Source organism: Platichthys flesus, chromosome 19 (assembly GCF_949316205.1).
Source record: "Platichthys flesus chromosome 19, fPlaFle2.1, whole genome shotgun sequence".
NCBI classification, from domain to species: Eukaryota; Metazoa; Chordata; class Actinopteri; order Pleuronectiformes; family Pleuronectidae; genus Platichthys; species Platichthys flesus.
Window position 1 is genome coordinate 19,117,653 of NC_084963.1, and position 23,334 is coordinate 19,140,986.

Consider the following 23,334-nt stretch of genomic DNA (forward strand, 5'->3'; position numbering starts at 1 on the left):
TGAGTTGTTTTTGGAATTGGTAAATGCTTTTACTTCGGGGCAATTCGAGGATCAGCCTCTTGCACAAAGACACTTCGGCATGCAGATGGGGAAGACTGGGATCGAACTGCCTTCTGGTTGGAGGACCTCAGCCACAGGGGTAGAGCCATCCCCATTGCAAATCTCAATTGGCAGAGCATTCTAGAGGGTGGGGGCTGAATGTCTGCAAACTGGTGTTGGGAATGGTGAGCAGACTCCAGCTGAAGGATCAGACAATCCAGAGTTGCTGAGTCTGACAGTGGATTGGTATAGCTGTGAGTATTTCAACCTGGAACCTGGAAGTATTACTTCAAATTTCCATACTGTCAGGAACTTAAAAAAAATAAATAAGGTTTGAACTGCGTCAACTCATAGAATCAAACACTTTCAGTATATTTTGAGGTGATGTATATGTTCATGTCAATAAATTAAAAAATAAAACACATTAAGTTCTTGTCATTTACATATTTTTAATATATATTTATTTGTGTTTTCCTGCTGAAAAATCTCTGGCATGAAATAAAAACTAATGTGCAGTAGAAAGTGAGGAAGCAATGATAACAAACCACACAGAGACATTTGTAACAGAGCCTGTATATTTAAAGTTTTATTTTTCCTGCAAAATACAAATACAACAATTTTCTGAGTGAGGGAACCACTGTACATGATCTGCGACAACAGAGGTGCACTGTATTTCTCTTCTGAGAATCAATGTCTCCAAGTGGCGACAAAGGCCAGCTTATGCCGCTAACGATCTCTTAGAGTATTTTACTTGCAGTTACTCAAGAACTTGTGCGTGTAAAGAAGGGGAAATGCAGCCCAGGGTGTACATTTAAAGTACAGAGGACATTCAGTGACATCACCAAATAAAAGTAACTTCAAATCATATCATTAGGGTTTTTTAAGCACGGATTTGACAAAGTCCAGGCAGTTACGGATTAAAGAAATCAAACCAAAAACACATACAGGGAATTTCACACTTTGGTTAGTTTACAATCGCTCTACGTGCTCCTCCACCCATCCACTCAACCTGAAGCCTGAGGACGAGCTCCTGGCCCTGTCCCTCAATGAGCTAGGTTAGGCTAAGTCAGGTGTGGTGCAGTAATAAGGAAGCCGACCAACCCAAAGACTCCAGTCATCATAGAAGAAAAGGAGTGCAGGAGGAAATACATCTGGGCTCTGCCCTTGTTTTTTAATTTTTTTTTTTTTTTAAACAGCATCATAAAGTAGTTTGTAACTCAACAGCAGCGTCTTTCAAACTAGAACAGCTTAAGGGATTTGAATGAGTGAATTTAGCCACTGGATTTACATTAAACTGAGTACGTGGAGTGCAGAGTGCAGGGTTGAGGGTTTGTGCTCCAAAATATACAGCTCTTAAACCAAAAGATTCAAATGTGAACAACCCTTAGCCACTTCCGTCACTTTAAAAGTACAAAAATGTGGATATCAGAGCCTAAACTACTGTTCATCCTGCTGCGACTGGTGTCAGACCATGTTGAGGTACAAGGCACAGATTATTGATATATGTCATTTCAACATGCAGTGGTGTAAGTAACTGTTTACTCATGTCTGACAATACAGAACTTATTCTTGAGTAGGATTTTAAAAACATGACTCCTGTTGCACTGGTGTTTTTACTTGAGTATCTCTTCCACCACTGCAGATGTAATGGTGACGTGTAGAAGGGCAGATTGTCTTCTGTGCTCTGTGAGATGATGTTGGCTCTGACACCAGCTCCACAGCGGATTTTAAAGGGGATCTTTACTTCACTTTACAACTAACTTAAAATCTCCCAGTATCTTTGTTAGAAATTGTTTGCACCTGTTCTTCAAGTTGGTATATTGTTATCAAATTAAATAAAGCTGCACAAATACAAAAATATCAATTCGATGTAAGGAAGGAAGCTCTCTTTTTAAAACCAACACAATAAAGTTTGTGCAGTGTAACAGCGTTGTCGAGTTGTATATGGCTTTTAGTGTGACTAAAAAGAGGTTAAACTTCCTCTCTGTGAAATTCACCACTCCAGTCATTACATAAACCAACAGACGCTGTTGATTTTTAATGAACATTATGCAGGTTGTGGTGTATGGAAGCAAGAGAAGCCATATACATTTTCTAGACAAATGATTACCAAATTGTGACCTGTAACCACTATAGAATACTTACAATTTTAATTCCATTTCATTAAATATTCAGATCGGTCAAAGAAAATTTTAAATGTTATCTTCAATTTTAGCATTTGCAGAGCTGAGAAGATTTGGTCAATTAGTCAATTTGAGTTAGTTTTAAAATTTAATTTCAGATGCAGATTATGAAACAATGTGAATTCATACAGATCATTTAAATGCAATTCAATTTGATAACTTTATGATTACTTATCTTCGATTACTTAACAAACATCTTAAAATGTAACTTCCCTTTTTTCAATCCTGACCACTTTTATTTTGTTTTGAAGTTCTAAATCTCTGATTATTCATTGGTGTATTTAGTTAGTAAAAAATGTCCTATTTCTCCTTCACAGCATGTGAGCCAGATCTGAAGTGCAAATACATATATTTTAAAATGAACAAGTAAGTATTAAGTAGTGGTTACTTTTCAGTTCCTCGGTAAGATTCAATTTTGCTTTTGATTCCATACGTTTTTTTTTTGGATTGCATCGACCAAAATCCTAAAAAAAAATATCCCCTTTTTTTTCTAACAGTGCTCTGAAAACTACTTACTAACTCTGATTTGTCTCTTCACATCAAAGCTTCCTTTCTATGCAACCTGCTGCAAATAAGTTTCTTATCATCCTCAGTCAACATTTCTCTTACACCTCTACATTTCTCCACCTCCCTTTCTCTCGTACTGTACCTACTCAAGCTCTCTCTTTCTACCTCTTTTATTTGCCAGAATTTACCTTCCATACTTTTTAGAAATGTTTCTTTAGGTTTCTGTGTGTGCACAAATGTTGAACCTGCAACACGGCATGTTAGCGGTGGTGACGCAAAGCGCTTCACCTCAGCACGCCTGCTCTCATGGCTCCAATGATCCACATCTCATTAAGTAGATTCACCGTTCAGAGTACCAGACTTATTCACTTTACCTTTGTTAGTTTGCATACATGTGCACATCTGTGAATGTGCATTAAACTGACTTGCTATTTACTTTACTACCCCCCCCCCCCACACACCTGACCCCCAAACACACACAAAGCCAACATTGCATATATACCATCAGCCCTTCCCGCCAAATCAGTACATGTTGGTGTAAAATGACATCCTGCATCACACTGTTTGTGTAAAGCATGTGAGAAATAGTCTGTAGAACAGCCACACTAACAGACTGTGTCAAAAACCTCTAAGGAGAAATTACCCACTTTGCTTTAAATTAAATTCAGTGTATTTATACCGATTACTCATTCTCTTCAATGCACTAAAGCAGGCAAACGTCGCTATTCCTTAACAGGCCCTGCATAATAAGCATCACATTAATCATGGCCTTAAAGTGGTTTACTAATAGGTTTAGTTATTTGGAATACAAATCATGATCTGCATCTGTTGATGTTTGACTTTTTGTGTTTGTATCTCGTATTCTTGGATTAATGCACATTTCCAAAACATAATTCATTTGTCGGGCTGTGGATGTTATAAAATTCTTTTTTTCATTATTTCTATCATTGCACTAAAATCCCTAAAATTTCACCCTTTAACTCCACTAAGAACAGTCCCCTTAACCTTCCTTTTAGATGAGATGTTTTTGACACAGCTTTCAAAGTATAAAAACCATATCTTACAAGTTCTGTTCACCAGTTGTGATCATCCAGGAGTCATGGCTCTAGTGTACAAGTCTAGCTACAGAACAAGTTGTTAATACAGCAGAGCATCACTGTAAGACTGTCTGACTCTGCCCCCCCCCCCCTTACATACATCTTACCATTACACATATAGCACACCCACTCGGTACAATAAGAATTTGATTATAATAATAATAATAACACTATAAGGTAACTTTACTAACATCCCTTCCCCTCTGGTTGTAGACCGGCCCCAATCATGTCGCCCAGCCCTCTGATAGCCTCATCCGTTTGACTGAGGGGCTGTGGCGCTCCTCCTGACTGGACAGAGGTCGGAGTAGGAAGCCATCACTGCCGTGATAATCCTCACGCTCCTCGCTGCCTTCATACGAGCTCCCACAGCTGGATGCGCTGTCACCGGGGGAGTGGCCCGATTCGTTGGGACCCCTGCCAGAGGTAGAGTATCCAGCCGTGGTCACGCCTCCTCCGAGTCCTGTGCCGACCATGGCAACACTCCGGTCTCTGGGAGGAGAAGCTGGCTCACACTTGATGTGTAGGTTCTGATGACCTGAGGTGAGGTTTAGGTTGGAGTTCTGACACAAGTTTCTGCAGGACAAGAGAGTTATTTTTAATTATTCTGTTGCATGTTTAAATCATCTATCCCAAACAGAACCAGCTGAATATAAACTCACACTTTATGGGTCACACCCTGAATGAAAACTCAATAACAACTCCTGCAAATTTCTTGTGATTTTTATCGAAGTACATGTTCTCCCTCCTCATCCTCCCACTCACCTGCTACACTGCCCCCACTGCTAATAAAAAAATCCTAGCGGTAAGACTGCATCTATTTATTTTTTATCAAAATATTATATTAATAATAGAAGCACATCTAAACACATTCAAAGTATTATTATTTTATGAATCAATACACTTTAATAACTAAACAATTCCTGAATAATCATGGGCATTACATTGAGCTTTGAGTAACCCCACAATAGAGATATAGTAATCTTGGGTTAACCATATGGAATTTAAACAAACTCCATTGCTAAACTTAACAACTTTGAACCTGTACATATAGTTGTTTCCTATTCAAACTACTGAAATTTAAAGACTATAATAACATTAAATTGCACAAATCATGTATGACTTATATTCCCTTTTAAGTATTCTATTTATGTGTGTAGACCAGGTTCAAGTACAATGATTTAAAAACAAATATGAAATGCTATGATCACAATACTTTTGATGTAAAGATTTTATAGAAATAGATTAAGTTACTGAATGCATTGAATTATTTTCTGCCATGTGGTTTTTGTCATCTATCTTTTCCTTTTTATCTGAAAATATTTGTTTAATACTTTTTGTACCATAACATGTTATTTTAATCAGAAGCCCTTACCCCATGTGTCCAAGTGCTGGATGCTGCAGGTTCTGTATCTGCTGATGCTGCCAGCTTGTCATGGATCCAAGACCAGAACCACAAAATCCAGACAGAGAGGAAAGGTCAGTTCCGAGAGAGAACTCTGAAGAAAACACAAAGAAATCTCCCCTCAGTAAATGACAAGAGGCTATATGTGGCCTCTGTCTGTGGCAGTATGGTTCTGTAGTAATCACCTGTGCCATAAGAAGAGCTGAGTGTTGATGGATATCCGCCCATCCCCTGTCCAGGAAGAGTCTGAGCAGAGATGGACACTGCAGGAGTCGACAGCGTCTGAGCAGTCTGAGAGTGAATTATTCTCTGGCTCTGCACAAACAATGGAAATGAATCTGTGAAACTTGAATCATTGAACACAAAAACACACAAAACAATGGACAAAACAATAAATGTTACAGTTCAGATAAGCTTCAGAGTCATTTAATTTGAGTGGTTTCAGTAAAGTTTATTAGTCAGGGTCACTCTGCCCGTAAATTTCACTTGTGGAGCAATATACTCACTTACCGCTGCTACAAACTGTGACTGCGATCCACAGACCAAACTGCAATCTTCACAGTGGAAAAGCCTGCAGTTTCCAATACCCAAAAAGGTGCAGCTGGTCAGGAGTTTTTAGCTTCAATGTCCAAAACATGCTGCTCTCCCCTCAGCTTGGTCAACCAGACACAGTCACAGCCGCAAAAATAATATATGAAACAGCTGGAAGTCAAGCTAGCTTCCACAGACAACACTCTGCTGCCAAAGAGCATAAATTACTAAATTAATTCAAATCAGATCCTTCAGCATTGAACGCTCTTCTGAGATCAGATGTACAGAGAGGAATCGCTTGCCCTGATAGAACGCCAGACGTAAACAGTTTGTACTGATTCAAACCTACAGTTGTCTCATTGCATCTAATGAAAATAGTCTAAAAACATTGAGCATTATCTTTTCTTTTTAACACAGGTACTACGTTTGGTTTCTTTTTAATACTGGGAACTGAGATCTAGATTTTTCAAGGGGGAAATAGCCATGAGGATTTTGAGTATGTGTCGGTCATTTTCAGGGAGGGAGAGAGGGAGGGTGGGTGACGTATACAGTGATCAATCACGAACATTGTTCAGATTTCCGCAGGAAAAATATTACCTTTTTTTCACTGTCAGTGAAAAATCTCAATCTGCCCTGTGATGTACTGACCCCCAAACAACCACAGACTCAGAGCTTTTGTCTTTTGTAATGTTCCCTTACATGGTACTTACCAACATGAGGTCAAAGCCCTCACACTTGAAGGGCAGCATTAAAGCACAAACTCAAATTTATTCCATGCATTATAATAGTGTGCATTTTGCACTGAAATGAACAGAGTTAAAATAAAATGAATTTAAGTGAACAGGGGTGGAATGGAGAAGAAAGCACTCACGACAGATGGCATGTTGTTGCATTTGTTGGAGGGCGGCATCAGCGTTCGGAGTTCAGGCTTACGGCTCATGCTCATCGAAGGAGGGCTTTTATTCTGCATGTTTTTGGAGACTCCTCCTGAGGACAGCAGCCCTGGGGAGGTGCAGTGGTTGCTGTAGCTGCCATTTCCTAATGAGACACACAAATTAATGGCGTTTTAATTTCAATCCATTGATAAATTATCCTTGATCTGAATGTGTGTACACGCTTTATCCTTAATTTAACAATTTAACTGGACACAAGTCCTCTGAAACTTATCTAGTGACTATGGAATATGATGCAGTTCCAGTCTTACCCACACTGGAGACCACACTGCTCGTCAGCTCTGAGCCCATCAGTCCTACATAGATAAAAAAAACACACATGTGGTCAGACATCCAGGGGTCAAGAGAAGGGATTCTTTACTTAGGATTGTGTAGTTATCTCATACATACCTGCATTTCCAGTGCTAGAGGGCCGCTGAGGGGACATGCTGTTTCTCTGTAGGGAGGGGTGTGTGTGTGACATGGGCAGCAGATTGTGGTTATCTAGACCACCTCCTATGCTTGGGTGGGAGTACATCAGTCCGCTGGCATTACTGCCTGGGATGGACACTCCCATGTCATAGTTGGAGGGAGGCAGACCCTGCTGTGCAATTAAATTCAACAGTTAACATTATTGAGAAGAAACAAAGACACTGCTTAGATGGAAATATAGGGAATAATGAGAACTTACACAGATTCTCTGTCTGTTGATCATTAGGTCGATGTCATCATTGATTTTGCGGTATTTATCGTCTGACTCTGGGCTCTGACCAGCAGAGTCATCTGCTTCAATGTCGGGACTGTCGCAGCCGTTTAAACCCTTTTTACGCAGTGTCTGGTTAGAAGGGGTAAAAAAATACATGAAATGTAAAATCATAGAGATGACCACTGTATTTCACTGGTCAACAGGTGGCAGTAATGTTCCAAGATCAGTCATGGATCACATCAAGAGACATCAAGTCTTTGAAAAACTGAAAAGTACTTCCTCAGTATCAGGTGCGGATTTAAGGTTACATATGATTAAGGTTTTTGGTCTGTTAACTGCACTTTGCATTATGATAATTGTTAAAATAAAATCAATGTATCCATAGATTTCTTCTTTATTTCTTGTGTATGTATGCTGCACAAATGTGAACCTATCCTTTCAACTAAATATGCTGTAGTGCATATTTCTACCACAAGATAGCACCATAAGAGAAGGTATCACTTCAGTTTGCGTCATCCTCATCATCATCATCATCAAATAACTTTTTGAGCCAGACAAGCTTAGAATAAAGAGAAAGAACATCAGACATAACACACATCGGAAACATTATAAAAACCTCCTGATATGTCTGAATTTCACTTCAGTTCATGTGTGGATTTGGCAAACATGTATGTGACTCAAACGTCAGTAGGTTTCATGTAAGCATTGTAAAATCTCTCCTCTAACGCAGGTATCAGATGATGATAACGCTGGTTGTGCTTACATATGTGTGTGTGTGTGTGTGTGTGTGTGTGTGTGTATGTGGTTTGGCTCTCAGTGGCCTTGCTTCAGCACTTCACAGCCCATTAGTCCAGTCTGTCACTGGACACTGGAAGACTGTGGCGCGCACGCAAGCACACACACACACACACAAACACACACAGGACTCAGCGGTTGGCCCAGTGCAGCTATCCCACTCATCCCAGTCATGTCCACCTGTTTTGCTTTAGAGGATTTGGGGTGAGAGGAGGGGGAGGAGGAGGGTGCGGCAGCTACCACCAATGCTAGTGTGGCTACTAGAGGGATGGCCGTAGAAGGCTATTTTTTACTCATGTGGGTTTCTCGTCGCTCCCATCCCTCCCTCACAATCTGTCAAATCTGGCTCTTCTACTAAAACATAAAACCGACTCCTCTAGCCTACTTTTCCCTCTTCAAACACGAACACTGTACACAGTGTCACTATTGCACACCCACTCTTTCCTCTTTCAATAAAGAAAAGAAAACAAGCACTCAAATTGGTTACGTTAACAAAGTACATACCTTAGAGTAAAAATACTAAATTACATACAAAACTGTGTTTAAAATTTGACTTGAAGTTCAGAAACATTAAACAAAATGTATCACAGTAAAAGCACTGGACATGAGCTGACATTGTTGAATCATTAATCCTGAATCCTTAATGCTTCAGCAGCATTTTACAGCTTTTTACTGTGTGAAAATATGGAATCATTGCAACCTTTAATGGTTGCTAAAGGAACACATATTTAGACCTCTAGTAAAGGTAGCAATAGCAATAAAGTTACAACATTTTCTTATACCTGTAAATAAGTATTTGTACTTTATGCTACTTTATACTGTACTTACTTTATACAACGCTGCACTACATTTAAAGTGATAGAGAAGCATCAAATGCTACGAAATGAAAGAACAAGCCCTTAAGTCCTGTACTTGACTAAATATTCTAAGTTACTCTACACCACTGGTATGGAATGGGTGTGTCAGGGTGTGTATGGTGGCAGGTGGTTTGAACAGCTCTATGGAGGCACTGGAGACAGACAGGGAGGATGCCATAATACCATTCCAGCCTGCCCCCATAACTGCCCCCCCCCCACACACACACACACTCCTCTTCCTCTTCCCACATCCATCTACACCTCCAGCCGCACTACTTTTCTTTTCCATAGATTTCTTCTTTATTTTTTCTTTTCTCAATTTCAGTTGCTCCCACTGCTCTCTCTATTTCGTGGGTGGTCTTCTCCTCCTGCTTCTCCACTTCCACATCAAATTATGTTCTGAGTGCATGTGTGCACAAGCGTATGTGTGTGCGTATGTGCCTGCGTGCGGCAGGGAACATGACGTGCAATTTTTACACCGTCCCACTATAACTGCTAAGCCAGATTTAGAGCAGCACATATTTATAGTAATAGCCCTACATTAAAGGCATAAGAAATACCATTTACAGTTGATTATAGTTTACATCCAAATTAACTGAAAACATCACTCATAATTTATCAGAAATAGAGCTGAAATTATAAGAAGATATTCCAAGTAAAAATAGTTCATAAATTGACAGCAACATCAATCTGAGTTTCTCAGAAGGACATACCAGTGTACTTAACTCTTGTGCAGTGTTCAATACAACAGTGATTCATTTGAATAAGCTCTGAGGAGCTGAAAAGGTAGAACCATATTATCATATCCATTCAACACGCAAGCAAACAGTTATAAATAGTCAAATCAGTTTGTGAGAATTCTGTGCCTTTCATTCATTCATTCGTTAATTTAGCCCGTCCATCACTTTGGGTTTATACTGAAATATCTATTAAATAATTATGTACTGACATTAGTGGTCACCAGAGGGAACCAAATAATGAATTAAATCAAATGAATTGATGCATCTCCAATGGTTCTGAAAGCACCAACCTGCCCCCAACTGTATCAACATCTGATCTAAAAGTGTGAAAATATGGTTATAACATTTTTACTTTAGTTTCCTCTTTATTATTCTCAGGTATGTTCAGTTCTGAAATATCCACCTACTTATTTCAGAGGGGAATATTGTATTTTTACAGCGCTAGACTGATAGAAGTTACTTTTAAATGAAAGCATGTACATTAAAAATGTAAAACAACACTCTCTTAAAGAGTCAGTCACACACAATCTACTGCTAAACAAGGTACTTTTACATTTATCGTTATTTTTACTTTTTGAACCTCTGACTTGCATTGGAGCTTTACACTTGGAATTACCATAATCACTGACATATATCTACAGGAATTATACACATCCTTGAGCAGGATATCTAAGCAACAATCTTATTAGATGGAGTATATGAGCACTGGACACAAACAGCTTCTTAGCTCCACAAATACAAAGTGGACTGGTCACAAGGGGAAAAGGAAGTAGGGGACCGAAGACATGGTGGGTCAGCTTTAAGTTACTTCTCTTCCTTTTCTCTATTTCCCTCCTGTGGCTCACACAGTTACGCACACACTCAGTCATTCACAGGCAAACCACAGTCGCACACACTCACAGCCCGTCATGGCTATTCTTAGCTGTGTTCTGCGCTATTTTTAGACCACTACCGGTTTCCAGCCATTTAGCAGGGAGGGATCACAGCCAACACAAAGGAACTGGACTTGGTCTGTGAGCACATGCAAGCATTGGCGTGTGCTTCAGTGTGTGCGCATGTGCATGCTCAGATTTATTGAAAACTTCATCTGTTTCTAATCTAAAACAACATGGAGCCACAGAGAGCGAAAGAGAGAGAGAGAGAGGGAGAGAGAGAGAGAGAGAGATAGAGAGCACAGTGGGCCAAAAAGTAAGCTTGATCGAGTAAAAGTGAAGAATGCAGAACTCCTCCGATTTATAAATAGCAGCAAAGTTCCCAGGCTAAATGAACACAATACAATAAGCTGATAGTTGTCTGACTTGCACTCTTCAAACACACACACATACACACACACATACACAAGAAAGGCGCATGCCACCCCCCACACAAGGAAAAAAAGAGATGACCAAAACAAAGGAGCCTCTCTTCTACTGAATTCCTGTCTGGCAGATAGTGTATTTCATTGGAGCAGAGCCTTTTCATAGCTGCAGTATGTTGGCCTACTGTCATTGAACCACGCACTCCAACCTCCCCTTCTTTTCTGTTGCAATTATAACTCATAGATTAATCAGCTAAATGCTCTAAGTCATGGGAGCATAATGGTGAACAGAATATCTTTAGGTTTTGGAGCATCAACTTGAGTAAAATTGTATTTGAACTCCCCTATGGCATTTAAAAAATGGTTTACAACACAGGACATTTTTAAATGTTTACTTTACTGCTGTCCACACTGGCTTTGTGAGGCCACCGTGACGTCGCCCTTTGGTCTTTGACCACCAAAATCGAATTAGTTAATCTGTCAGTGTAAGTGAACATGTGTACCGTATTTGAAAGGATTTCCTTAAATAATTCCAGAGATTTTGGATCCCTAATGCAAACACAATGAGCTTTGTTAGGGCATAGTGACCTTGACCTTCAACTACAACAATTTACTCAGTTTCACTGCACGTTTGCACCACACTAGTATTAACTTTGTCTCTCGATGTTAGCCATTAGGAGTGTTTTGGAGAAAAGAGTGTGCCATACTCAGAGCCCGCAGCAGTCTCTAAATTAGGAAGGCATGTTGGGGAAAAAGTCCAGGAAAAATATCTATACAGACCCAAACCATTTAAAATCTCACTGTTATCAATAGCAAGGGTTTACTTAATTGAAACCACGAGACAGAGCAGGAATAAAAACTCCTTCTAACTTCCCAGTGTTGAAGCAACAGACTCTTGCCTCCTCTCTGACTTTTGACAGCTTCGGTTTAACCTTGGTGACATGGTGTGCTTAGCCAATATCCACACTGTGTATGTATGTGTGCATTTGCATGTGCCATACACTTGCCATTGTGTTGTCCTAACACTATTACATAAGTTGAAGCAGAACAAGGTTAAATCTAGTACAAACTGTTTTGCTATGTTCTCGTACAATGCTCTCTCTCTCTCTCTCTCTCTCTCTCTCTCTCTCTCTCTCTCTCCCTCCCTCCCTCCCTCCCTCCCCCCCTCACACACACAAACACATATAGACGTTCGCACTAATGCAAACACAGGGAAATTAAGTTTTGTGTTCTGTGTCGCAGACAAGCATCTGCAACACAGTCCCTCCAGTCGTTTCCAGCCTGGTCATATTTATTATGATTTATTATTTATTATATTAGGATTATTCTGAAGAATTGTATTAATTTACTCAGTTGTTGAATCTACAACAGACATTTTCATATTGTGAGGCTCCTTCACAGATTGTTTTTAGCTTTAGTCTTTCTGTGGAAATCGCTATGATTGTTATCAATGGTCAAAAAGCATCTATAAACCAAACCGAATTTCATAGAGAAACAAATGCTTCTTATATCGGTAGAGCTGTCACCTCTCAGTTTTCATCCTTATCATAGTGATCCAGTTATATTTGTCTGTAAGTTTACAATGATATTAAAAACATTAGAAATGCCTTTTACAACTAATAAGATTGCTCTTGATTTTTTTTCTGTCAATGAGCTAACTGATAGATCTAGTGTCAGTAAATATTAATGTGTGTGTGTGTGTGTGTGTTTGTATGTGTTTGTGTGTGTGTGTGTGTGTGTGTGTGTGTGTGTGTGTGTGTGTGTGTGTGTGTGTGTTTGTGTTTCTTACATCCACAATATCCGAGTTGGTCCTGCTCTCGTGGGGCTCGTTGTATTCTGTGTATTTGAGCAGAACTTTGTCCATGTCGGTGCTGGCGTACTGAAACAACTTGTTGGTGCTGTTGAAGATGATGAGTGCAATCTCACAGTCGCACAACACGCTCAGTTCATATGCTTTCTTCATTAGACCAAACTTGCGCTTGGTGAATGTGACCTGGAGGAAGAGAGCAGGTAAAGAGGAAGAGGAAATGTTGTCAGTCATTCATGGCTGTAGTTTTACTGATCATGGTTGGTGGATCTTCAGTTAATTTTGAGGCATTATTGCTTGTTAACAGAATTGATTTGAAGTAGGAACTGTGAGAACTTAAGTCATTGTCTGACTTTTTATCTGATGCTATTATCAGGTCAAAGTTGATTTGTAAAATAATAATCCAAGTGACCATTACTGTCATTACAATATGAGCTGATGTGTAGTGTAATCATAGTCATTTCTAAATAATCTACATATTTTCATCTGGAATCAAAATTATAACAGTCTTTCATTATACATAATGAAATGTATAATGAATACATTAAGTTTGATCAACCCTTAATTGCTGCACCTTTCTGGCTTGGGTTGTGTAATTTCAAATGATCAATCAAAGCTAGGTTCTACATCCACAGACAGAGCTATGAATATAACATCAAACATAGTTACAGAGCAGCTTAAACTCGTACTGGTATGTTCCTTCAAAGATAAATTCAGACTCCTCCTTGTCATAGTTTACACACAAACACTCACATAATGCTCTACCATCATACAGTCCACAGAAGGACTGTGACGGGATCAGTGCTGCTCTGCTACTGGGGTCAGGAAGCATATGTGCCTGCATTTCCTGTCATAACAGGAAAAGAGGAACCACTCCCCCAGACAGGACTTAGTCTGTGTGTGCGTGCGTGAGTGCACACTTGCGTATGTGTGTGTGTGTGTGTTTACACTAGTGCATACAATTGTGTGACAATCCCAACGAACAAAACTCCCTTTGACAGTATGCTCTTATTAATCAGGTGTAATATTATTTGAATAGAGCTAGCGGGTCTTACCTGTTGAATACAGGCTCACATACAGCCCCTCTGACTGAGTGTCAGACAGCTTGTGAGGATCATGTGACATGATATCACCAGTTTGAGGAACTGTAGTGCGTCTGTAGTGGCTGGTATTGTGTTTTTGAGTGTGACGAAGGAAGAGACAGTGAATGAATGAGTGTCTTCTACCAGATCTATTTATAAGGAGGCTTTAAAAAAAGTTCTAAGTTCTAAGCTTAAAAGTCTTCTGATATCATCCGTTGAGGTGCATTCGGGACATCAGAAATCTTTACATCAGCTAGCATTGCCAAACATTTAGGCTTAAAACACAGAGTAAATGACCTTGTTTTGAGTTTTTTTTTGGGTGAACTATCCCTTTAACAGCATCACTTCTAAAGAAGATAGGTTGAAAGAAAAAGTGTTCTCTCACAGGTTGTTGTTTTGCTGATCACTTTTATTACCGGTGAGATTACTGTGATTACCGAAATAACCTTCCTCAGGGCCCCTTTGCACAAACCTTTACTTGGTCAGACAGCTCTTTTGGATCCAGAGAATTAACATATGAACTTTTTACCCCCAGGAATCAAATTCATGTCAAAGATTATGTAGACTTAACTGAACCAGCTTTTAAAGAGGATTCAGTCATGTCATGAAAGATCTGGTGCTGGTCATTTCATGCTGCTTTTATTGGACTGTTGCTTCAAGTATCGTTTGTGTATTGTTTACATCTTGTGCTGTTTTTAATGTACTTTCTTGTTGAGTCTTTACATTGAATCGTGCACTACTAAATGTAGTTAATTGTTGAGTTCTATGTAGGACTGAGATTAAAAACTGGTTTACACTATAACTGTAACACTCAGCAGTACAGTTTTTTTTTTTTTTCTAGATGGATGAAAGTTCAAATAAAGTATTTTTACTGTGACACTAATGGCGTAATTCACGTCGGCAGCAACGACTCCCGGCTTCGTATGTCGGAGGTCACTAAATTGAATGTTGAGTCGGTGCGTGCTTTTGCTAAAACGATGTCGGACACAGTAGTTGTTTTCACTGGCCCGCTCCCTAATACAACAGGTGATGACATGTTTAGCCGCATGTTGTCTTTTAACCGCTGGCTGTCGAGGTGGTGTCCTGTAAACGGCGTGGGCTTTATAGATAATTGGCTAACTTTTTTGAGAAAACCTGGTCTTGTTAGGAGAGACGGCGTTCATCCCACTTGGGATGGAGCAGCTCTCTTATCTAGGAATATTACTAAGTCTATAACATGACAACCCATAGTTGGGACCAGGAAGCAGAGCTGCAGTGCTAAACACTTCTCTGCGCTCCCTCTGAATCAGTCACAAAACCCCATAGAGATTATGTCTGTTCACCGTCCGGTTAAATTATTGAAATTAAACAATAATAGAGCGAGAACTCCACACAAAAATTGAATACAAATTAAAACAACCTCTGAAACAATACAGGAAACCCAGACTTTTAAATGTGGTCTTTTAAACATTAGATCACTGGAAAAAAAGGCTCTTTTAGTTAATGAAATAGTCTCTGATTACAACATAGATTTATTGTCCCTCACTGAGACGTGGCTGCATCCTGATGATTATGTCAGTCATATCAATTCACAGGTTCCTAGAGAAATTGGGCGAGGAGGTGGAGTTGCAACTATTTTTAACTCCAGTCTATCAATTAATCCTAAACCTAAACTCAGCTACAAGTCATTTGAATGTCTGGTTCTTAGTCTTCCACGCCAATCCAGGAACCACCAACAGCCAATCATATTTGCCGTAGTTTACCGTGCTCCCAGGGCTTATACTGAATTTTTAAAGGAATTCCCTGAGTTTTTATCAAACTTAGTCCTAAAGACCGATAAAATTATTATTGTTGGTGACTTTAATATTCATGTTGATAATAATAAAGATTGCCTTAGCGTAGCATTTATTTCAATACTAGACTCTATTGGTTTCAGTCAGTGTGTGCACAAACCTACTCATTGTGGTAACCACACACTTGACCTTGTATTATCGTACGGTGTCGCAATTGAAAATTTAACAGTACTTCCGCGCAATCCAGTTCTATCAGACCATAATTTAATAACCTTTGATTTTTCAATAACTGAATATATGCCACTAATAAAAAATTAATTTTCTAGATGTCTACCTGATAGTGCTGTAGCTAAATTTAAGGAAATAATCCCAATTACATTTAAACTCGTATTAGCAGTAGATATAAACAACAAATTCTTTAAAACCCTGAGCTCCATTGAGATCGACCACCTCGTCGATAGCTCTGCAGACTCATTACGATTAACATTAGACTCAATAGCGCCTCTAAAAAAGACAAATGTCAAACATAGTAAATTAGCTCCGTGGTATAATTCCCAGACAAATGAGTTAAAACAATTATCAAGAAAACTAGAAAGGAAGTGGCGCTACAATGTTGAAAACCTCATAGACTGGAAGAATAGTGTTAAAGAATATAAAAAGGCTCTCCACAAAGCAAGAGCCGCCTATTATTCAAAACTAATAGAAGAGAATAAAAACAACCCCAGGTTTCTCTTCAGCACTGTAGCCAGGCTGACAGAGAGTCACACCTCCACAGAACCCAGTATTCCTCGATCCCTAAATAGCAATATCTTTATGACCTTTTTTAATGATAAAATTCAAACTATTAGAAATAAAATCAACCATCTCCTGCCCTCAATTGGCACTAATACCCTCCCAACAACAGAGATCTCAGTAACGGCTGCGAATCCTACCCATTACTTAGACAGCTTCTCTCTGATCACCCATGATCAGTTTACCAAATTAATCTCAGGTTCTAAACCAACAACCTGTATCTTAGATCCCATTCCTACCAAATTACTTAAAGAAATTCTGCCCCTAATTGATAGTTCGTTACTTAACATTATCAATCTGTCATTATCATCAGGTTATGTACCACAGTCTTTTAAAATAGCTGTCATCAAACCCCTACTCAAAAAACCCACCCTAGACCCAGAGGTTTTAGCCAATTACAGACCAATATCTAACCTCTCCTTCATTTCTAAAATCTTAGAAAAAGTGGTAGCCAATAGCTGTGTGAGTTTCTCCAGGTAAATAATATATATGAAGACTTTCAATCGGGGTTTAGAGCCAATCACAGTACAGAGAAAGCCTTGGCAAAAGTCACTAATGACCTTTTAATAGCCTCAGATCAGGGACTTGTGTCTGTCCTCGTTCTGTTGATCTCAGTGCAGCATTCGACACAATTGACCATCAAATTTTATTACAAAGACTAAAACAGTTAATTAACATTAATGGAACCGCCCTTAACTGGTTTAAATCGTATTTTTCTGATCGCTCCCAATTTGTGCAAATTAATGATGAGTCATCTGTGCGCACCAAAGTTAATCATGGTGTTCCACAGGGCTCTGTGCTCGGCCCAATTTTATTCTCATTATATATGCTTCCACTAGGAAACATTATCAGGACACACTCTGTAAATTTCCACTGCTATGAGGATGACACCCAGTTATATTTGTCAATAAAACCTGAACAAAGTAATCAATTAACTAAACTTCGAGCATGTCTCAAGGACATAAAAACCTGGATGACCCGCAATTTTCTCTTATTAAACTCAGACAAAACAGAGGTTATAATACTTGTCCCCAAACACCTTAGAGATGCATTATCTAATGATATAGCTGCGCTAGACGACATTGCCCTTGCTTCCAATGAAACAGTCAGGAACTTGGGAGTGATCTTCGATCCTGATTTATCCTTTAATAGTCACTTAAAACAAATTTCTAGGACCGCTTTTTTCCACTTGCGTAATATTTCAAAAATTAGACATGTCCTTTCACAAAAAGATGCAGAAAAACTAGTCCACGCCTTTGTTACATCGAGACTGGACTATTGTAATTCATTATTATCAGGCTCCAGCAGGAAGTCGTTAAAGACTCTACAGCTTGTCCAAAATGCTGAAGCACGTGTCCTGAAGAGAACAAAGAGAAGAGAGCACATTTCTCCAATATTAGCATCGCTACACTGGCTTCCAGTTAAATCTAGAATAGAATTTAAAATTCTCCTCCTCACCTTCAAGGCCCTTAATAATATAGCGCCTTTATACCTTAAAGAGCTGTTAATACCTTATAAACCCACTAGAGCACTCCGCTCCCAGAATTCAAGCCTACTTGTCGTCCCTAAATTCTCTAAAAGTAGAGTAGGAGCCAGAGCTTTTAGCCATCAAGCCCCTTGGCTGTGGAATAATCTACCACTTTCAGTTCGGGAGGCAGTCACCATCTGTTCGTTTAAAAGTAGGCTCAAAACCTTCCTTTTTGATAAAGCTTATAGTTAGAGCTAATTAGTGCGCCAGAACGTTACTTGTTCTATTTTATGACACATGACACACGGAGCTTCTCTTTCCAGCTTCTATTTCCTCTTCTCCATCCCTATCCCCCTTCCCCGGAATCCCTTTGCTTTATCACCCGCAGATCCAGGGGCTCTGTGGCCGCACCATGGATTACGGTTTGTGGATCGCGCACCGGGGGTCGCGGTGTTGGATCCAGTGTGGCGGATTCTGAGTCATGTGGGCTGATCGTGGTGCTGGTGGCGGACCCTGTGTCGCGTTTCCATTGGGCACGGGTGGTGGACCAGGACAGCTGTGGTGGCTTGTGATGGGTCCTCCTGGTGGGCGGCGGTGGACGGTGACTGAGGACTGAAGTGGCGTCTGGTCTGGATGGTGGATCGTGGTCTAGATGGTTGCTGAGCATGGACTGTGCTTCATCAATGCTGCCAGAGACTTTGATTATTGATGATGTTCTCCTGCACGTGGCATCTATTGCACTTCTGTCCGTCCTGGGAGAGGGATCCCTCACATGTGGCTCTCTCTGAGGTTTCTACATATTTTTACCCTGTTAAAAGGGTGTTTTGTAGTTTTTCCTTACTCTTGCTGAGGGTTAAGGACAGAGGATGTCACACCCTGTTAAAGCCCTATGAGATGAATTGTAATTTGTGAATATGGGCTATACAAATAAAATTTGATTGATTGATATGAAAATGTCATCCTCAGTGTTGTGAACATGTCATAGGGCCATCCTCAAATGAAGCTAGCGTAAGTTCAGGCAGGTAGACTTAACCTGCAGACGATCAGCTGATCAGGGGCATTCCTATACATAGGAACGCCCAATGGAGGACTTAACCTGCCTAGTGATCAGCTGATTGGGCGTGTGCATTATTACATTACATTACATTACATTTCATTTAGCTGACGCTTTTATCCAAAGCGACTTACAATAAGTGCATTCAAACCCGAGGGTACATACCAAGGACGACAAGAATCAAGAAAATACAATTTCTTCAAATAAAGCAAAACTACAAAGTGCTATAAGTAAGTGCCATTTAAGTGCTAGTAAAGTGTTAGTTTCAAAAAGTTGTTAGTGTTTTTTTTTTTTTTTTTTTTTTTTTTTTCATTCAAGGTAAAGTCGGAAGAGGTATGTTTTTAGTTTTCGGCGGAAGATGTGAGGACTTTCTGATGTCCGGATGTCAATGGGGAGCTCATTCCACCATTTAGGAGCCAGGACGGAAAACAGTCGTGTTTTTGATGATTGTTTAGCTCGCAGTGAGGGAGCAACGAGCTGATTGGCCGAAGCAGAGCGGAGTGAACGGGGTGGGGTGTAACGTTTGACCATGTCCTGGATGTAGACTGGACCGGATCCGTTCACAGCATGGTACGCAAGTACTAGTGTTTTGAACCGGATGCGAGCAGCCACTGGTAACCAGTGAAGGGAGCGGAGGAGAGGAGTAGTGTGAGTGAATTTAGGTTGGTTAAAAACCAGTCGAGCTGCTGCATTCTGGATGAGCTGCAAAGGTCGGATGGCAGTAGCAGGTAGACCTGCCAGGAGCGAGTTACAGTAATCTAGACGTGAGATGATCAAAGCCTGGACCAGAACCTGCACCGCCTTCTGAGTGAGAAGGGGGCGTATTCTCCTGATGTTGTACAGCATGAATCTACAGGACCGTGTTGTTGCAGAAATGTTGGCAGTAAGGGAGAGTTGGCTGTCGAGTGTTACGCCCAGGTTCCTAGCCGTCGGAGTGGGGGTTAACACAGAGTTGTCAAAGTTAATAGTCAGGTCGTGGATGGGAGAGTCTTTCCCTGGAAGGAAAAGAAGTTCAGTTTTGTCAAGGTTAATCTTCAGGTGGTGTTGAGACATCCACTGAGAGATGTCGGTCAGACAGGCAGTGATTCGTGCTGCTACCTGTGTTTCTGATCGGGGAAAAGACAGGATTAGTTGGGTGTCATCAGCATAGCTATGGTAGGAAAAGCCATGTGAGTGAATGACAGAGCCGAGGGAGTTGGTGTACAAAGAGAAGAGGAGAGGACCTAGGACAGAACCTTGAGGGACCCTAGTAGTGAGGGGACAAGGTTCAGACACAGACCCTCTCCAAGTTACCCTATAAGTGCGTTCATTGAGGTAGGAAGAGAGCAGGGAGAGAGCAGAGCCTGAGACACCGAGGTCCTGAAGGGAGGAAATAAGGATCTGGTGGTTCACTGTGTCGAATGCAGCAGAGAGGTCTAGAAGGATGAGGACAGAGGAGAGAGAGGCTGCTCTAGCAGTGTGAAGCTGCTGAGAGACAGCAAGGAGGGCAGTCTCAGTTGAGTGACCTGCCTTGAAACCAGACTGGTGAGGGTCAAGAAGATTATTGTGGTTAAGATAGGAGGAAAGTTGATTAAAGATAGCACGCTCAAGAATTTTGGAAACAAAGGGAAGGAGAGAGACAGGTCTGTAGTTATTTACTTCAGACGGGTCCAGGGTGGGTTTCTTCAGGAGAGGATTTACTCTTGCCTCCTTCAGAAAATTAGGAAAACAGCCAGTTGACAGGGAAGTGTTGATTAGATGGGTAAGAAAAGGATTAGATGGGTAAGAAAAGGAAGAAGGTCCAATCAGGTCGGGCGCGGGCTCTGTCAGCCAGTCAGTTAGCAGCCGCCAAACTGACTGGCGGCTGCCAGGAAAGGGACTTTAAAAGTCCCTTTCCTCTCTTCCTCAGCCTGCCATCATTCAGCGTCTCACGAAACCCCTCCTCCACCCCATTCTCCTCCCGGCTCGAAGGACATTCACCTCATCCGGACCCGACCTCAACGGTTCGCGGATTACGCCAACGGATCAAGGATCATAGCAGCGCCCAATCATGGTGGCAGCTGATCGCGGACAAAGAATATTCAAAACTGCCTATCAAGATACGACTACTATTGGCATTCATTGCACTTCTGTCCATCCTGGAAGAGGGATCCCTTGCATGCGTCTCTTCCTGAGGTTTCTACTTTTTTCCTGTCAAGGTTTTGTAGTTTTTCCTTACCCTTGTGATGGTTGAGGGCAGAGGATGCCACACTAGCAAGTTCAATAGGACTACGAGCATAAGATTTGCATTCCAAACTTGCATTAGACGATAAAGACGTTTTCCTGTTCGATGCTCTGCTACATCCCCTTCTAAATCTTGATGACATCTCACAGGGGTCTAAAATGCCAAAGACTGTTTAACATTCTCATTTCTGTGCGTGTAAAAAGAAAATAAATAAAATCTGTTAATTGGAAATCAAGTCTCTCCTGATTGAACTGACTGCTGCCGTGCCCAAGATTTTAAATTACTGTCACATCTGAAAGGTGAAATCCTTCTGTATGCTTACATGTCGGTTCCGTTCATCCATTATCCGGGCTATCTGAATCTTTTTTCTCCCCATCTTCGTTATTTATCCTGTTGCTTTTCGTCTTATACAGAAACGTCTCCTTCTCTGGTTCCTTTGTTTGACTCACAGGTCCTCAAGGTTTCTCACTATCAATTCCAAACTGCTGGCTGGGTCCTGTGGAAAATGAAACAACATATTCATTATGGTAAAAAAAAAAATGAGAAAATGCATCAAACCCAATCCAGAGGATAAACCAGTTTTACATTTCAGTCACATCAGAAGACATGCCGTGTAAACATCTAACCATTTCCAGGGCAGTAAAACCAACAAAAGACTTCAAAACAAAACTCAGACAGAAACATGTATGAACACTGTATCTAATTACCAAAAAGGGATTGCGTGTGGGTAGTATTGCATGCTGAGAAGCAATGTTCACCCGCCATGCAAGCACAGACAGGCAATATATTGTCTGTTTGCATACCCGTCCATTTACTGCTGCTGTATCCCCCTGACACACCCAAAAAAAACAGCTTCCTCAGGGGGTTAATGTACGCACAGGAGGAAGTGAAACAACCCTGCATGTCAGAATGCGAATAATAAAGAGTGATGAGTTGGGATGGATCATGTGCTGTGTAAAAACACCTGGAAGTTTGGAAAAAAGACATTTAAGGACACCAACTCTGAGTGGAGCTGAGATGGGACACACCTCTGTGAAGTGATGGGATGAGAATCACGTCGACAATGATGATAATGACACTCAACAGTACATTTTATACAAAATTAATGTTATATAATGTTCGTCACTAAAACAAGAAATGAAAATTATAAAAAAAGATACTAGAGGTTAATTTTGTTATACGAGGAAGCAAAACACCATGTGTCTTTTTAAGGAGAGTATTTGTACAATCACCCCAAAACAGGACAGAGTGGAGGAAGAGACAATATAGTGTGTATTTTAATTTAGAAAATTCTCAAATGCAGCAGTGTGAATTGATCTATTACAATTTGCATCACAGGGCTTAACAAGGTGCAACCCCTCTGCTATTAACCCACAATAAAAGTACCAAAATAAAATTTGGGTGGCAAAACAAAGACTTCAGAGAGAACTACAAGCCTCTCCAAGGCCAGACAGACAGGCAATAGATGTTGTATGTGACAAAGCACATGAGCAAAATAACAATATTTACAACATTATGGAGAAAATACATTGTCTAACATAAAAGAAGAGGTGTAACAATGTTTAAAGTATTTATACAGAAGAAAAAGTCCCACAGAGATGAAAAGAGCAGCAATCACAAATGTAACAATTGTGCATTGACAGTAATATGTGCAGTATTTTGAGAGGCATTTTGTATATCTAAGCAATCCACTCTATTTTCAGTTTTGACGTGCAGAGAAAAAAAAGTTTGAGTTCGTAGCAAGGTTGTTTTCAGCCAATTGCTAACCTTTAATAGCTGTCACCTGTTTTTCAATTAAAAAATAACCATGTGCGAATAGGGTCTAAAATCATGCTAAGCTAACAAATCTTTTCTACAGGTACTTAAGCAAGTTGGATACACATTGGGCTAGACTGCAGCCATATAAGAATTGCAACCTCAAATAGGGTAATAAACATGTTTGAATACTGTATGACAAAGCAGGTGGTGACTGACCCACACGTTTTTCCATCTGGGCTTACCACACTTGCTGCTGAAACTGCTCAGTCCAAGCAACCAGTACAAACCCTGATACTCGACTGCGGCTGATAA

At 40.4% G+C, this 23,334-nt stretch overlaps 1 protein-coding gene across 2 annotated transcripts in view; it reads right to left on the reverse strand.

Annotated features, from left to right (window-relative positions):
• Positions 1-605: 605 nt before the first annotated feature.
• The window catches only part of LOC133974882 (myocyte-specific enhancer factor 2C-like), a 33,784-nt gene continuing 11,055 nt past the window's right edge, over positions 606-23,334 (reverse strand). The window contains exons 3-11 of one of the 2 annotated variants that reach the window (XM_062412691.1): positions 21,587-21,760; positions 12,876-13,079; positions 7,383-7,526; positions 7,103-7,292; positions 6,964-7,008; positions 6,631-6,797; positions 5,414-5,543; positions 5,199-5,322; positions 606-4,399 (exon numbers count right to left, since the gene is read on the reverse strand). In XM_062412691.1, the coding sequence (XP_062268675.1) occupies positions 4,051-4,399; positions 5,199-5,322; positions 5,414-5,543; positions 6,631-6,797; positions 6,964-7,008; positions 7,103-7,292; positions 7,383-7,526; positions 12,876-13,079; positions 21,587-21,640 (1,407 nt within the window). In that variant the 5' untranslated portion in view covers positions 21,641-21,760 and the 3' untranslated portion in view covers positions 606-4,050. Of the gene's footprint in view, positions 4,400-5,198; positions 5,323-5,413; positions 5,544-6,630; positions 6,798-6,963; positions 7,009-7,102; positions 7,296-7,382; positions 7,527-12,875; positions 13,080-21,586; positions 21,761-23,334 lie in introns of both variants that reach the window. The other variant, XM_062412690.1, reaches the window with a different exon arrangement.